A 15,787-nucleotide genomic window follows, 5' to 3' on the forward strand; every position below is an offset into this window, starting at 1 on the left:
AGGATGAATCATCCTTCCTTTTTGACTCCTATTAGTGCAGTATCAATACATGAGATAAATAAATGAAGAATGACAATGAATAAACCAAACCAGAAGATCCTTATTCAAAGGCCTACCAAAAGTAGAAGAATATTTAATTTCAAGAGTGTCCTGTTATAAATTTGGGCCAAAATTTCACTTTCGATAGTCTTTATATGACGACAACTAGCACCATTGGATCACAGGCTTACTTTTCTCCTCAAAAATGTCTGCGACCCTCCATTTTCTCAATTCTAAATTGCTCCTTTACCTCTTAGTAACGTTATCCCAACACTATTTTACATTTGCTACCTCAAAACCAACTATAGGCCTGAGTATAAGGGCTGTCCTAGATGATTCCCCAGGGTCTCCTCTATACCTTATTGAAAACCTCACAAGAGCTGAAAGAGTAGAAAGGTTGATCAAAATTTCATATGCTAGAGCCAATTATTCCGATTTGGTTTTGCGTTCTAATGCAACGGTTGTTCCTGATAATATCCGCCTACCGATACTTCGAGATGGTTTGTTCTATGTTGTATTTCTTACAATAGGAAGCCAACGACACCCTGTGAAGTTGTTGATGGACACCGGAGGTGGTTTAATTTGGACACAATGTCAACCTTGCAAGAGATGTTTCCCACAAAACCTTGAAATCTATGATCCTAGAGCCTCCGCTACTTATGGCAGACTTCCTTGTAGTCATCCTCTCTGCAATGGTGATGGCAGACTCTATGATTGTATAAACGGTGAATGTGTCTATGATGCTCAGTATGGTGGTGGGGCCACTACCAAGGGCGTTGCATCCCTGGAATCATTCCAATTCTATATTAGTAATGCTCATACGCAAACTTTCAACAATGTAATCTTTGGTTGCTCGAATGATAACAGTGACTTTTCGTTCCAGCAACGTGATGTTTCAGGGATCTTTGGATTAAGTTTGTCTCCAGATTCAATGGCGAGCCAGTCTTCTTCTTTAATTCACAGACGATTCTCATATTGTTTGGTCCCTTTTCGCGATGCAATGCCGCATCCAGTCATCCTAAGGTTCGGAGAGGACATTCCGCAGCTGCCTCCAGGACAGGTTCAAACAACATTATTCGTGTACTCATCACCGCGTAGATACTACTTTTTCTTCCTGGAATTGTTGGATATAAGTGTTGCAAACCATCGTTTAGGATTTCATCCTGATACTTTCAGAACTAGGCCAGATGGCTTAGGTGGTTGTTACATAGACTCTGGAGCTTTACTCTCTCAAATTGATGTCAACACTGTTGGGGTCAATGCTTATGAAGCAGTAATGACAGTCTTTGCAGCTTATTACGGGTCACGAAATCTTAAAAGAACAACAGGTCCAGGAGGATTTGAGTTGTGCTATGAAACTCCAGCAAATTATCATGATTTCGCAGCAATAACATTCCATTTTAATGGAGCTGATTACAGCGTATATGGGGAAAATGGGCATTTCATCGACCCTGCAAATGGGTTTTTCTGCGTAGGAATACTAAGAGGAGGAGGTGGAACTGTGCTAGGAGCATGGCATCAACAAAATAAGCGCATCATTTATGATGGAGGGATTGGTGGACTCCAATTTGCTGATGAACAATGTGTCAATGATATTCTATGATTGAATCATTAAAAAATAAAAAGCTGATTGACTCGAAGTATGAAACACCTTGAAGTCCTGGCCCGACAGTGAAATTAGATGATGGTCAAGACCGTCTTCATCTATACTTCTCATGGAAAATCAAACAAATTTTTGTCAGTATTTTTGCAATAATTAATAATTATACAATTTTAAATTATATATACGATCTAATAAAGTAGTCATTCACTGGAATATAACAAACTGGGTACACGTCCAACATTTAGAAACACTAGATTTTTCACTTGTGTGACGCACGTATAATTTTTATATTTAAAAATTTATTCTAATAAATAATTTTTTTATACTATGGTAATAATGATAAATATAGATAATTTAATATTGATTTTGATATAATATAAATAAAATACGATAATGTTTAAACAATTTTGATTTTGATAACCTTTGATAAAATTTTGACAACCTTTTATATAATTTTGATAATCATTGATACAATTTTAGTAATTTCTAATAATATTTTAGTAAACTTTTAATACAATTTTAGTAATTTTTTGAAAACTTATGATATACTTTTGATAAATATTGATAAAATTTATATCATGATATATTTAATAATAGATTCTTGTAAGAAAGTGTTAGTTCAATTCTAGTATAAAATAATTTTTTATACAATAACATCATTATTTCATTTAAATTTAGAATTTTTATTCATTAAATAGGTTATGATAAGTTTACCCTAGTCTCCCAAAATAAATTTTCTAACTCTATTTTGCTAGTAACTAAGTGTTAATTGTCTAATTCTTATCTCTAAAAATTCATTTCAATAAATAATTTTTTTATACTATGATAATAATGATAAATACTAATAATTTGATTTGGATTTTGATATAATATAAGTAAAATTTGATAATTTTTATATAATTTTAATTTTGATAACCATTGATAAAATTTTGGTAACCTTCTATATAATTTAGGTAACTTAATTTTAGTAACCATTGATACAATTTTGATAATTTCTAATAAAATTTTGGCAACCTTTTGATGTAATTTTAGTAATTTTTTGATAATGTATAGTATACTTTTGGTAATTATTAACAAAATTTGTATCATCATATATTTAATAATAAATTTATATAGGAAAGCACGGGTTCAATTATAGTATAAGTTAATTTTCATTTTATATAATAGCATTATTGTTTCATTTACATTTAGAATTTTTGTTTACTAAATTTTTTTATTAAATGGATTTATGGGTAAGTTTACCCTCGTTTACCAGATAAAATTTCTAAATCTATTTTTGCTAGTAACCAAGATTCAGTTATGTAATTCTTATCTTTAAAAGTTCATTCCAATAAATAATTTTTTATACTATGATAATAACGATAAATATTAATAATTTGATTTTGATTTTGATATAATATAAGGAAAGTTTGATAATTTTTATATAATTTTGATTTTGATAACTTTTGATAAAATTTTGATAACCTTCTATATAATTTTGGTAACTTATGATATAATTTTGGTAATCATTGATACAATTTTGATAATTTCTAATAAAATTTTGGTAACCTTTTGATGTAATTTTAGTAATCTTTTGATAACTTATTTTATACACTTGGTAATTATTGACAAATTTTATATCATCATATATTTAACAATAGATTCCTATAAAAAAGTGATGGTTCAGTTCTAATATAAGATTTTTTTTTATATAATAATATTATTGTTTCATTTAAATTTAGAATTTTTGTTCACTAAATTTTTTTATTAAATAGATTTATGGTAAATTTATCTTAATCTCCCAAGATAAAATTTCTAACTCTATATTTGCCAGTAACCAAGATTCAATTGTGTAATTCTTATCTTTAAAAATTCATTCCAAAAAATAATTTTTTATATTATGATAGGAATGATAAATACTAATAATTTAATTTTGATTTTGATATAAGTAAAATTTGATAATTTTTATATAATTTTGATTTTGATTTTGGTAATTTCTAATAAAATTTTGGTAACCTTTTGATGTAATTTTAGTAATCTTTTGATAACTTATGATAAATTTTTTATAATTATTAACAAAATTTGTGTCATCATATATTTAATAATAGATTCTTCTAGAAAAGCATGAGTTCAGTTTTAATATAAGATAATTTTCTTTTTATACAATAACATTATTCTTTTATTTAAATTTAAACTTTTTGTTCACTAAATTTTTTTGTTAAATAGATTTCTAGTAAGTTTATCCTAATTTTCCAAGATAAAATTTTTAACTCTATTTTTGCTAGTAACTAAGATTCAATTGTGTAATTCTTATCTTTAAAAATTCATTCCAATATATAATTGTTTTATACTATGATAATAAAGATAAATATTAATAATTTAATTTTGATTTTGATATAATATAAGTAAAATTTGATAATTTTTATATAATTTTTCTTCTGATAACATTTGATAAAGTTTTGGTAACCTTAAATATAATTTTGGTTTGGTAACCACTCATACAATTTTGGTAATTTTTTTATAAAATTTAGGTAAACTTTTGATGTAATTTTAGTAATTTTTTAATAACTTATGATATACTTTTAGTAATTATTATTAAAATCTATGTAATCATATATTTAATAATAGATTCTTATAGGAAAACACGAGTACAATTCTATTATAAGATAATTTTTTTTATACAATAACAATATTGTTTCATTTAAATTTAGAATTTTTGTTCACTAATTTTTTTTATTAAACATGTTTATAGTAAGTTTATCCTAATCCCTAAAGATAAAATTTCTAACTCTATTTTCGTTATAAAGAGTCAATTGTGCAACTCGTATATTTAACAATTCATTCCAATAAATAATTTTTTATACTATGATAACAATGATAAATACTCATAATTTAATTTTGAATTTGTTATAATATAAGTAAATTTGATAATTTTTATATAATATTGATTTTGATAACCTTTAATAAAATTTTGGTAACCTTTTATATAATTTTGGCAACTTATGATACAATTTTGGTAATTTTTTATAAAATTTGTATAACCTTTTGATATAATTTTAGTAATATTTTAATAATTTATAATACACTTTTAGTATTTATGTCATTATATATTTAAAAATAGATTCTTATAAGAAAGTGCAGGTCCAGTTTTAGTATAAGATAATTTTCATTTTATACAATAACGTTCTTATATTACTTAAATTTAGAATTTTTGTTTACTAGATTTTTTTATAAACAGGTTTATGGTAAGTATATCATAGTCTCTTAAGATAAATTTATAACTCTATTTTTGCTTGTAACTGAGATTCAATTGTGTAATTCTTATTTTTAAAAATTCATTCCGATAAATAATTTTTTATACTATGATAACAATGATAAAAACTAATAATTTAATTTTGATTTTGATATAATATAAGTAAATTTTGGTATTTTTTAAATAATTTTTATTTTCATAACCTTTGATAAAATTTTAGTAACCTTTTATATAATTTTAGTAACTTATGATATAATTTTGGTAACTATTGACACAATTTAGTAATTTTTTATAAAATTTTGGTAAGTTTTGCATGTACTTTTAACAATCTTTTGATAACTTATTATATACTTTTGGTAATTATTGATAAAAATTGTGTCATCATATATTTAAAAATAGATTCTTATAGCAAAGAGCGGGTTTAGTACTATTCTACGATAATTTTCTTTTTATATAATAATATTATTGTTTCATTTAAATTTAGAATTTTTGCTCCCTAAATTTTTTAATTAAATATCTTTATGGTAAGTTTCTCCTAATCTCCCAAGATAAAATTTTAACTCTATTTTTGCTAGTAACTAAGATCCAATTGTGTAATTCTTATATTTGAAAATTCATTCCAATAAATAATTTTCTATAGTATGGTAATAATGATAAATACTAATAATTTAATTTTTATTTTGATATAATATAATTAAAATTTGATAATTTTTTTATAATTTTGAATTTTTTAACATTTAATAAAATTTTGATAACCTTCTATATAATTTTGATAACTTATAACATAATTTTGGTAAATATTTATACAATTTTGGTCATTTTTTATAAAATTTTAGTAACTTTTTTATATAATTTTAGTAATCATTTCATAAGTTACGATATATTTTTGGTAATTATTAATAAAATTTGTGCCATTATATATTTAAAAAGTAGATTTTTATAAGAAAGTGCAGGTTCAATTCAAGTATAAGATAATTTTCTTTTTATACAATAACATTATTATTTCATTTAAATTTAGAATTTTTGTTCACTAAATTTTTTTATTAAATAGGTTTATGTTAAGTTTATCCTAGTCGTCCAATATAAAAATTTTAACTCTATTTTGCTAGGAACCAACATTCAATTGTGTAATTCTTATCTTTAAAAATTCATTCTAATAAATAATTTTTATACTACAATAATAATGATGAACACTAATAATTTAATTTTGATTCCAAAATAATATAAGTAAATTTTGATAATTTTTATATAATTTCGATTTTGACAACCTTTGATAAAATTTGGTAATCTCCTATATAATTTTAGTAACCATTAATACAATTTCGGTAATTTCTAATAAAATTTTGGTAACTTTTTTATGTAATTTTAGTAACCTTTTGATAACTTGTGATATTCTTTTGGTAACTATTTATACAATTTTGATAATTTTTTGTAAAATTTTGGTAACTTTTTTATGTAATTTTAGTAATCATTTGATAAGTTATGATATATTTTTTGTAATTATTAATAAAATTTGTGTCATTATATATTTAAAAAGTAGATTTTTATAAAAAAGTATGAGTTTAATTCAAGTATAAGATAGTTTTCTTTTTATACAATAACATTATTATTTCATTTAAATTTAGAATTTTTGTTCACTAAATTTTTTTATTAAATAAGTTTACGTTAAGTTTATCCTGGTCATCCAACAAAAATTTCTAACTCTATTTCGCTAGTAACCAAGATTCAATTGTGTAGTTCGTATCTTTAAAAATTCATTCTAATAAATAATTTTTTATAATATAATAATAATGATGAATACTAATAATTTAATTTTGATTTTGAAATAATATAAGTAAATTTTGATAATTTTTATATAATTTTGATTTTGACAACCTTTGATAAAATTTGGTAACCTGCTATATAATTTTGGTAACTAATGATATAATTTTGTTAACCATTAATACAATTTCGGTAATTTTTTATAAAATTTTGGTAACTTTTTGGTGTAATTTTAGTAACCTTTTGATAACTTGTGATATTCTTTTGGTAATTCTTGACAAAATATGTGTCATCATATGTTTAATGATAGATTATCATAGGAAATAGTAGATACAATTCTAGTATAAGATAATTTTCTTTTTATACAATAACATTATTATTTCATTTAAATTTAGAATTTTTATTCACTAAATTTTTTTATTAAATAGGTTTATGGTAAGTTTATCTTAGTCTCCCAAAATAAAATTTCTTACTCTATTTTTACTAGTAACCAAGATTCAATTGTGTAATTCTTATATTTAAAAATTTATTTCAATAAATAAATTTTTTATAATATGATAATAATGATAAATACTAATACTTTAATTTTGATTTTGATATAATATAAGTAAAATTTGATAAGTTTTGCATAATTTTGATTTTGATAACTTTTGATAAAATTTTGGTAACTTATAATATAATTTTACATACCATTGATCCAATTTTGGTAATTTATGATAAAATTTTGATAACCTTTTTATGTAATTTTAGTAATCTTTTGATAACTTATGATATACTTTTGGTAATTATTTATAAATTTGTGTCATAATATATTTAACAATAGATTTTTATAAAAAAGCACGAATTCAGTTTTAGTATTAGATAATTTTTTTTATATAATAACATTACTGTTTCATTTAAATTTATAATTTTTTTACTGAATTTTTTTGTTAAATAGATTTATGGTAGTCTATCTTAGTCTTTCAATCAAAATTTTCTAACTCTGTTTTGCTAGTAACCAAGATTCGGTTGTGTAGTTCTTATCTTTAAAAATTTATTCCCATAGTAATTCTTTTATACTATGAAAATAATGATAAATACTAATAATTTAATTTTAATTTTGATATAATAGAAGTAAAATTTGATAATTTTTATATAATTTTAATTTTGATAACCTTTCATAAAATTTTGGTAACCTTTTATATAATTGTGGTAACTTATGATATAATTTTGGTAAGCATTGGTACAATTTTGGTAATTTCTAATTAAATTTTTGTAACCTTTTGATGTAATTTTAATAATTTTTTTATAAGTTATGATAAACTTTGGGTAATTATTGATAAAGTTTGTGTTATCATATATTTAATAATAGATTCTTCTCAAGAAGTGTGAGTTTAGTTCTAGTATAATAAAATTTTCTTTTTACGCAATAATATTATTATTTTATTTAAATTTAGAATTTTTGTATAAACAAGTTTATGGTAAGTTTATCCTAGTCTCCCAAGATAAAATTTATAACTCTATTTTTGCTAGCAACCAAGATAGTAACCAAGATTCAATTGTATAATTCTTATCTTTAAAATTTCATTCCAATAAATAAATTTTTTATACCATGATAATAATGATAAAGACTAATAATTTAATTTTGATTTTGATATAATATAAGTAAAATTTGATCATTGTTATATAATTTTGATTTTGATAACCTTTTATATAATTTTGGTAACTTATGAAATAATTTTGGTAACTACTGACACAATTTTAGTAATTTTTTATAAAATTTTAGTAAGCTTTTGATGTACTTTTAGTAATCTTTTGATAACTTATTATATCCTTTTGGTAATTATTAATAACAATTGTGTTATCATATATTTAATTATAGATTCTTAGAGGAAACCGTGGGTCCGATACTATTATACGACAATTTTCTTTTTATATAATAATACTATTATTTCATTTAATTTTAGAATTTTTGTTCCCAAAATTTTTTTATTAAATATGTTTATGGTAAGTTTCTCTTAATCTTCCAAGATAAAATTTTTAACTTTATTTTTCCTAGTAACCAAGATTCAATTGTGTAATTCTTATCTTTAAAAATTCATTCCAATAAACAATTTTTTATAATATGATAATAATTATAAATACCAATAATTTAATTTTGATTTGATTTAATATAAGAAAATTTTGTTAATTTTTATATAATTTTGAATTTGTTAGCATTTAATAAAATTTTAATAACCTTTCATATAATTTTGATAAATATAATATAATTTTCGTAACTATTTATACAATTCGATTAATTTTTTATAAAATTTTGGTAACTTTTTGATGTAATTTTAGTAAGTTTTTTATAACTTATGATATACTTTTGGTAATTATTAATAAAATTTGTGTCATTATATATTTAAAAAGTAGATTCTTATAGGAAAGCGCGGTTTAGTTCAAATATAAGATAATTTTTTTTTTATACAATAACATTATTGTTTCATTTAAATTTAAAATTTTGGTTCACTAAATTTTTTTTATTAAATAGGTTTGTGTTAAGTTTATCCTAGTCGTCCAACATAAAATTTCTATGTCTATTTTTTCTAGTAACCTAGATTCAATTGTGTAATTCTTGTCTTTAAAAATTCATTCCAATAAATAATTTTTTATACTATAATAATAATAATGATAAATACTAAAAATTTAAATTTATTTTGATATAATATAAGTAAATTTTGATAATTTATATATAATTTTGATTTTAACAACCTTTGATAAAATTTGGTAATCTCCTATATAATTTTGGTAACTTATGATATAATTTTGGTAACCATTAATACAATTGATGTAATTTTTGGTAAAATTTTGGTAACTTTTTGATGTAATTTTAGTAACCTTTAAATAAATTATGATATACTTTTGGTAATTGTTGACAAAATATGTGTATCATATGTTTAATAATAGATTATCATAGGAAAGTGCCGGTACAGTTCTAGTATAAGATAATTTTTTTATATATAATAATATTATTATTTCATTTAAATTTAAAATTTTTGTTCACTAAATTTTTTTATTAAATAGGTTTATGATAAGTTTATCCTAATTTCCTAAGATAAAATTTCTAACTCTATTTTAGCTAGTAACCAAGATTCAATTGTGTAATTCTTATCTTTAAAATTTTATTCCAATAAATAATTTTTTATACTATGGTAATAATAATAAATACTAATACTTTAATTTTGATTTTAATATAATATAAGTAAATTTTGATAATTTTTGCATAATTTTGGTTTTGATAACCTTTGATAAAATTTTGGTAGCCTTCTATATAATTTTGGTAACTTATAATAAAATTTTAGTAATCATCGATCTAATTTTTGTAATTTTTTATAAAATTTTGCTAACTTTTTTATATAATTTTAATAATATTTTGATAACTTATAATATACTTTTGGTAATTATTTATAAATTTTACGTCGTAATATATTTAACAATAGATTTTTATAAAAAAACACAAATTCAGTTTTAGTATTAGATATTTTTTTTATTTAATAACATTATTGTTTCATTTAAATTTATAATTTTTTCACTAAATTTTGTTGTTAAATAAGTTTATCGTTGTTTATCTTAGTCTCTCAATTAAAATTTCCTAACTCTATTTTTGCTAGTAACCAAGATTCAATTGTGTAATTCTTATCTTTAAAAAACTCATTCCAATAATAATTTTTTATACTACGAGAATAATGATAAATACTAATAATTTAATTTTGATTTTAATATAATATAAGTAAAATTTGATAATTTTTATATAATTTTAATTTTGATAAACTTTCAAAAAAATTTGGTAACCTTCTATATAATTTTGGTAACCTTCGTTACAATTTTAGTAATTTTTAATTAAATTTTTGAAACCTTTTGATGTAATTTTAGAATCTTTTAATAACTTATGATATACTTTGGGTAATTATTGATAAATTTTGTGTTATCATATATTTAACAATAGATTCTTATAGGAAAGTACAAGTTCAGTTCTAATATAATATAATTTTCTTTTTATACAATAACATTAATGTTTTATTTAAATTTGAAATTTTTGTTCACTAAATTTTTTTATTAAACAATTTTATGGTATGTTTATCCTAAACTCTTAAGATAAAATTTCTACCTTTTTTTTAGCTAGTAACCAAGATTCAATTATGCTATTCTTTTCTTTAAAAATTCATTCCAATAAATAATTTTTTATACTATGATAATAATGATAAATACTAATATTTTAATTTTAATATAATTATAAGTAAAATTTAATAATTATTATATAAGTTTGATTTTGATAACCTTTGATAAAATTTTGGTAACCTTCTACATAATTTTGGTAACTTATTATATAATTTTGATAACCATTGGTAAAATTTTAGTAATTTCTGATAAAATTTTGGTAATCTTTTAATGAAATTTTAGTAATTTTTTTGATAACTTATGATATATTTTTTATAATTAGTGACAAAATTTTTGTCATATTTAATAATAGATTCTTATGGGAAAGCATAATTTCAATTCTAATATAAGATCATTTCTTTTTTATAGAATAACATTATTGTTTCATTTAAATTTAGAATTTTTGTTCACTAAAATTTTTATTAAATAAGTTTATGGTAAGTTTATCCTAGTCTCCCAAGATAGAATTTCTAACTCTATTTTTGCTAGTAACTAAGATTCAACTATGTAATTCTTATCTTTAAAAATTCATTCCAATAAATAATTTTTTTATATTATGATAATAATGATAATTACTAATAATTTAATTTTGATTTTGATATAATGTAAGTAAAATTTGATAATTTTTATATAGTTTTGATTTTGATAACCTTTGATAAAATTTTGGTAAGCTTTTATATAATTTTGGTAACTTATGATATAATTTTACTAATTTCTGAAAAAAATTTGGAAACATTTTGATGTAATTTGAGTAATCTTTTAATAACTTATGATATATTTTTTGTAATTATTGACAAAATTTGTATAATCATATTTTTAATAATAGATTCTTATAGGAAAGCGCAATTTCAATTCTGGAATAAGATAAAAAAAATTTTATACAATAACATTATTGTTTTATTTAAATTCAAAATTTTTGTTCACTAAATTTTTTTATTAAATAGGTTTATGACAAGTTTATCCTAATCTCCCAAGATAAAATTTTAACTCTATTTTTGCTAGTAACCAAGATTCAATTTTGTAATTCTTATCTTTAAAAATTCATTCCAAAAAATAATTTTTTATACTATGATAATAATGATAAATATTGGAGACACCATATTTTGGAAATGAAAAATGAAAAAAAAAAAAAAAAGGGGATAAATCAAGAGATAAGATTTGGTAGATTGAATTTTTGTAAGTCAAGTGCTTCGTGAAATCAAAATTCAAAGTAAAGGGATAGGATACTTGGTTTTTGAATTGAAATCTTATCTTATCATCTTTATATAAATTGTTGTTCAAAACAAAAAAAAGCCAGAGGGCAATTACACAAAAATCAAAGGAAAATACAGAAAAAAAAAAAAAGCAATTACATATCAAATCGAGCAAGCAATCAAGTCACCACCATAATTCTTGATCACTGTCTTCACCACATATCACCTTTACCAAAACACATTGCCATCTCCATCATTACTGCCATCAGTTTACCATAGCCAGCATTGCCATCACCACACCATTACCTTGTTGCCAGAAAACGTATAATGATCTTTGCCATCCTATCTAGACCACCTCCATCTAAGCTAGACCTGCAAACAACTTCAACAAACACCCATAATCACTAGACCTTAGTCATTCGGCCAGCATCCACAATATCCAAACCCATTGTAGAAATTCCCACACCCATAATCCAATACCATAATGACCTAAATTCACCAACAATCAATAACCAAGCATGACTATAGAAAAAAAATCCATTCACAAGAACAAGAAGCAGAATCAGAAGAAGACAACAAAAGTTGCAAGAACCTAGAAAACAGAAGTTGTAGAGCCAAGCATAATCATCCCACATCCTAGAACCAAACACAATCCCTGCTGCCATCAAAACTAAGGATTTAAATAACTGTCAGTGTCACATTTTCAATCATGTCACGTTTATCACATTTTCATATATAAATGAGATCATTATAGTCATTGCGATCATCACGGATATGATTTTTTTTGTATAATTTATTATAAAATATAATAATTATAATTATAAAAACTTGTCATAACATCTAGATCTAGGGATCTATCACTAGATATTAACTTAAGGAGTCGCCACATATCTTTTTTATTTAGATGCGATTGGCCACCTAACCGAATCTGTCCCTTTTAAAGAGGAATCCTAAGTTCAACTTAGGATCTCTAAAACGTAAATTCAATGTCTGCGAAATCAAAACTAGGTCCGAGAGTACAATTAAGTATGAAAAAAGTTATAGCACCCTCATAATGCTCATCGAAAGATGGCACTAGCTTGATTTCATGTTATCCAATAAGCCTTAAAAATTATCAAGTAATTAATTATTAAAAATTATCCTTAATTAACTCCAATACTTTTGACAAAAAATTAACAAAATTCGCTCACCTCAAAAGTATGCAAGAAAACTACTGTTTCTCTAGCAGAAGCTCCATCGTCGGATTATTTAACATTTAAAAATTTTTCAAAGAAAGAAAGAAAAAAAATAATGATTTGACTTTTGATATAAATCTTTTTATTTTTGTTTTATATAAAAAAAAAAACTCATTGCTTTTATACAAAAAAAATTGATACTTTTAACTTTTTCTTAAAAATGTTTTTCTTGGTAATTTTTATTTTTAAGGAAAATTGGTACTTTCAACTTTTCCTTTAAAAATATTTTTCTTCAAGTTTTATTTTAAGAAAAATTGATACTTTCAACTTTTCCTTTAAATATATTTTTTTAATAATTTTATTTTCAAGAAAAATTGATATTTTCAACCTTTTCTTAAAAATATTTTTTTCAAAAAAATTATTTTATATTATTTTTTAAATTTTTTCATGCAAAAAATGCTTTTAAAAATAAACAAACACATAAATAAAATAAATAATACCAGAAAAACAAATCAAAATGGCTCGACTCCAGGCACAAACAACAGCTTGGTAGCTTGGCTTGACTGGAAAGATTGGCTGAGGTGCGGGTCAAACCTAGGTCAAAAATGGGTTGCGCTGTGAGTCGGGTCGCCCGAATGGAAATGCGTAGATCTTGGGTAGTCACTTAACTCCAAAATGACGTCGTTTTAGGGCCCTAAAAATGCCAATTTTTTTTTCTATTTCAGATCTTACATTCCCCTTCTCTTTCTTCCTCTTTCTTTTTTCTCTTTTCTCTCTCTACTCAGATGAACACCATTGAATATCAGCCAAATTCTGAATATTATCGCTAGAATCTGGGTTGGGTCACCGAAAGTTCATCGAGAAATTTAACTTTTCACCAGAATCTTTATTAGATTTTGGAATTTCTCGTCATAAAATTCAAACGACACCGAAAAATTTATTGAAAATTTCAACTAACGTCAAAAAATTCAACGAAAATTAGAAATTTTCCAAAAATTTTCCAGAAAAAAACTCCAAAAATTCTATAAAAAATCCTAAAATTACTTTTGACACCCTTTAGAATTTTTTTGAATTCTACCTTCTATTTTCTGCTCTGTTTCATGATTTTTCTATGTTTTTCCTCCCTAATCATTGTTGTGTAATCTCTGGATTTCTATTTTTCTCTCTTCTCTGTGTGATCTTTTTTTTTCTGTGATTTGCTCCTAAGTTGAATTTATAGAGAACACTCAACAGAGTTTCTGATTAATTAGGAATTTCTCTTTAATTAGATTTTCACATTATCAGAAACTCTAAGAATCATCCTAAAGAGATTGAAATCAATTGTAATTCTGCTAGTGCCTATGCACGGTAGAATTTGTAATTTTTCCACGTTTTTCTTTTTTATTAATATCCTATTATCAAAAAATAAAATAAATAATAAAAAAATCAAAAATAAAAACCAGAATAAAATAAAAATAAAAAATAAATAGTTTGGCCTATCACTTGGAACTAATTGAATCGAGCCCAATGGGCTTAAGCCCGAGCCTTATTGAACCAGGCCCAATAGTTTGCAATAACCTTTTAACTTCACAAGAATTCATTTAAATTTGATTATCAAAACTTTAGTTTCACAAGAATTCAAACTTGCAAGATTTCAGGTATGCAAGAATTCATATTTGCAAGATTCGTATTTGCAAATTACAAGACTCACATCTAACATTTCTCATTCAAATTTTAGAGGTTCACATCTAAAAGTTCAAAGCTTCTTGTTCGAGTTCAAAGGTTCACATTCAAGAAATCTTAGAGTTTCACATCTAAGTTCAAATGTTTTCTCTCAAAAATTTAGAGATTCGCATCCAAAAGTTGAATTTAAAGCTTTTTGCTTGAATTTTAGAGATTCATATCCAAGAAATTTTAGAGTTTCACATCTAAGTTCAAAGGTCCTTACTCAAAAATTTAGAGATTCGTATCCAAAAGTTGAGTGCAAAGCTTTTTGTTTGAATTTAGAGATTCAAATCCAAGAAATCTTAAAGTTTTACATCTAAATTCAAAGGTCCTCACTCAAAAATTTAGAGATTCACATTCAAAAGTTAAGTTCAAAGCTTTTCGTTTGAATTTTGGAGATTCACATCCAAAAGTTTAAAACTTTTTATTAGTTTGAAGATTCACACCCAAAAAACTTTAGGGTTTCACATCTTAAAGATTCTCATTTGAAATTCAAAGATTCTCATTTGAATTCGAAGATTCACATTCAATAAATTTTGGGTTTTACACCTCAAAGATTCTCATTTGAAATTCAAATATTATCATTTGAAATTCAAAGATTCTCATTTGACACTCAAAGATTCTTATTTAGAATTCAAAGATTCTCATTTGAAATTCAAAGATTCTCATTTGAATTCGAAGATTCACATTTGACAAATTTTGGATTTCACAACTCGAAGATTCTCATTTGATGATTCCTTAAAGATTCCCATTTAAGAAATCAGGATTCTTATAAAAAAAAAACATAATTTCTTCTTCGAGTGACTCAAAATTTTATACGTCATGATCAAGGATGCAAGTACAATAATCTGGATTCACATAATAATGTAGATGCTATATCCTAAATCATAATTCTAATATT

General features: G+C 23.0%; 1 protein-coding gene across 1 annotated transcript; it reads left to right on the forward strand.

Annotated features, from left to right (window-relative positions):
- Window positions 1-244: 244 nt before the first annotated feature.
- Window positions 245-1,642, forward strand: LOC111301917 (aspartic proteinase nepenthesin-1-like). Its single transcript, XM_022897896.2, has one exon. It carries the CDS (start codon window positions 245-247, stop codon window positions 1,640-1,642), a length of 1,398 nt encoding a protein of 465 aa, XP_022753631.2.
- The last annotated feature ends 14,145 nt before the right edge of the window (window positions 1,643-15,787 follow it).

This window comes from Durio zibethinus, chromosome 15 (assembly GCF_047325235.1).
Source record: "Durio zibethinus cultivar Kanyao isolate XHJ-2024 chromosome 15, ASM4732523v1, whole genome shotgun sequence".
In the NCBI taxonomy this organism is placed as follows: Eukaryota; Viridiplantae; Streptophyta; class Magnoliopsida; order Malvales; family Malvaceae; genus Durio; species Durio zibethinus.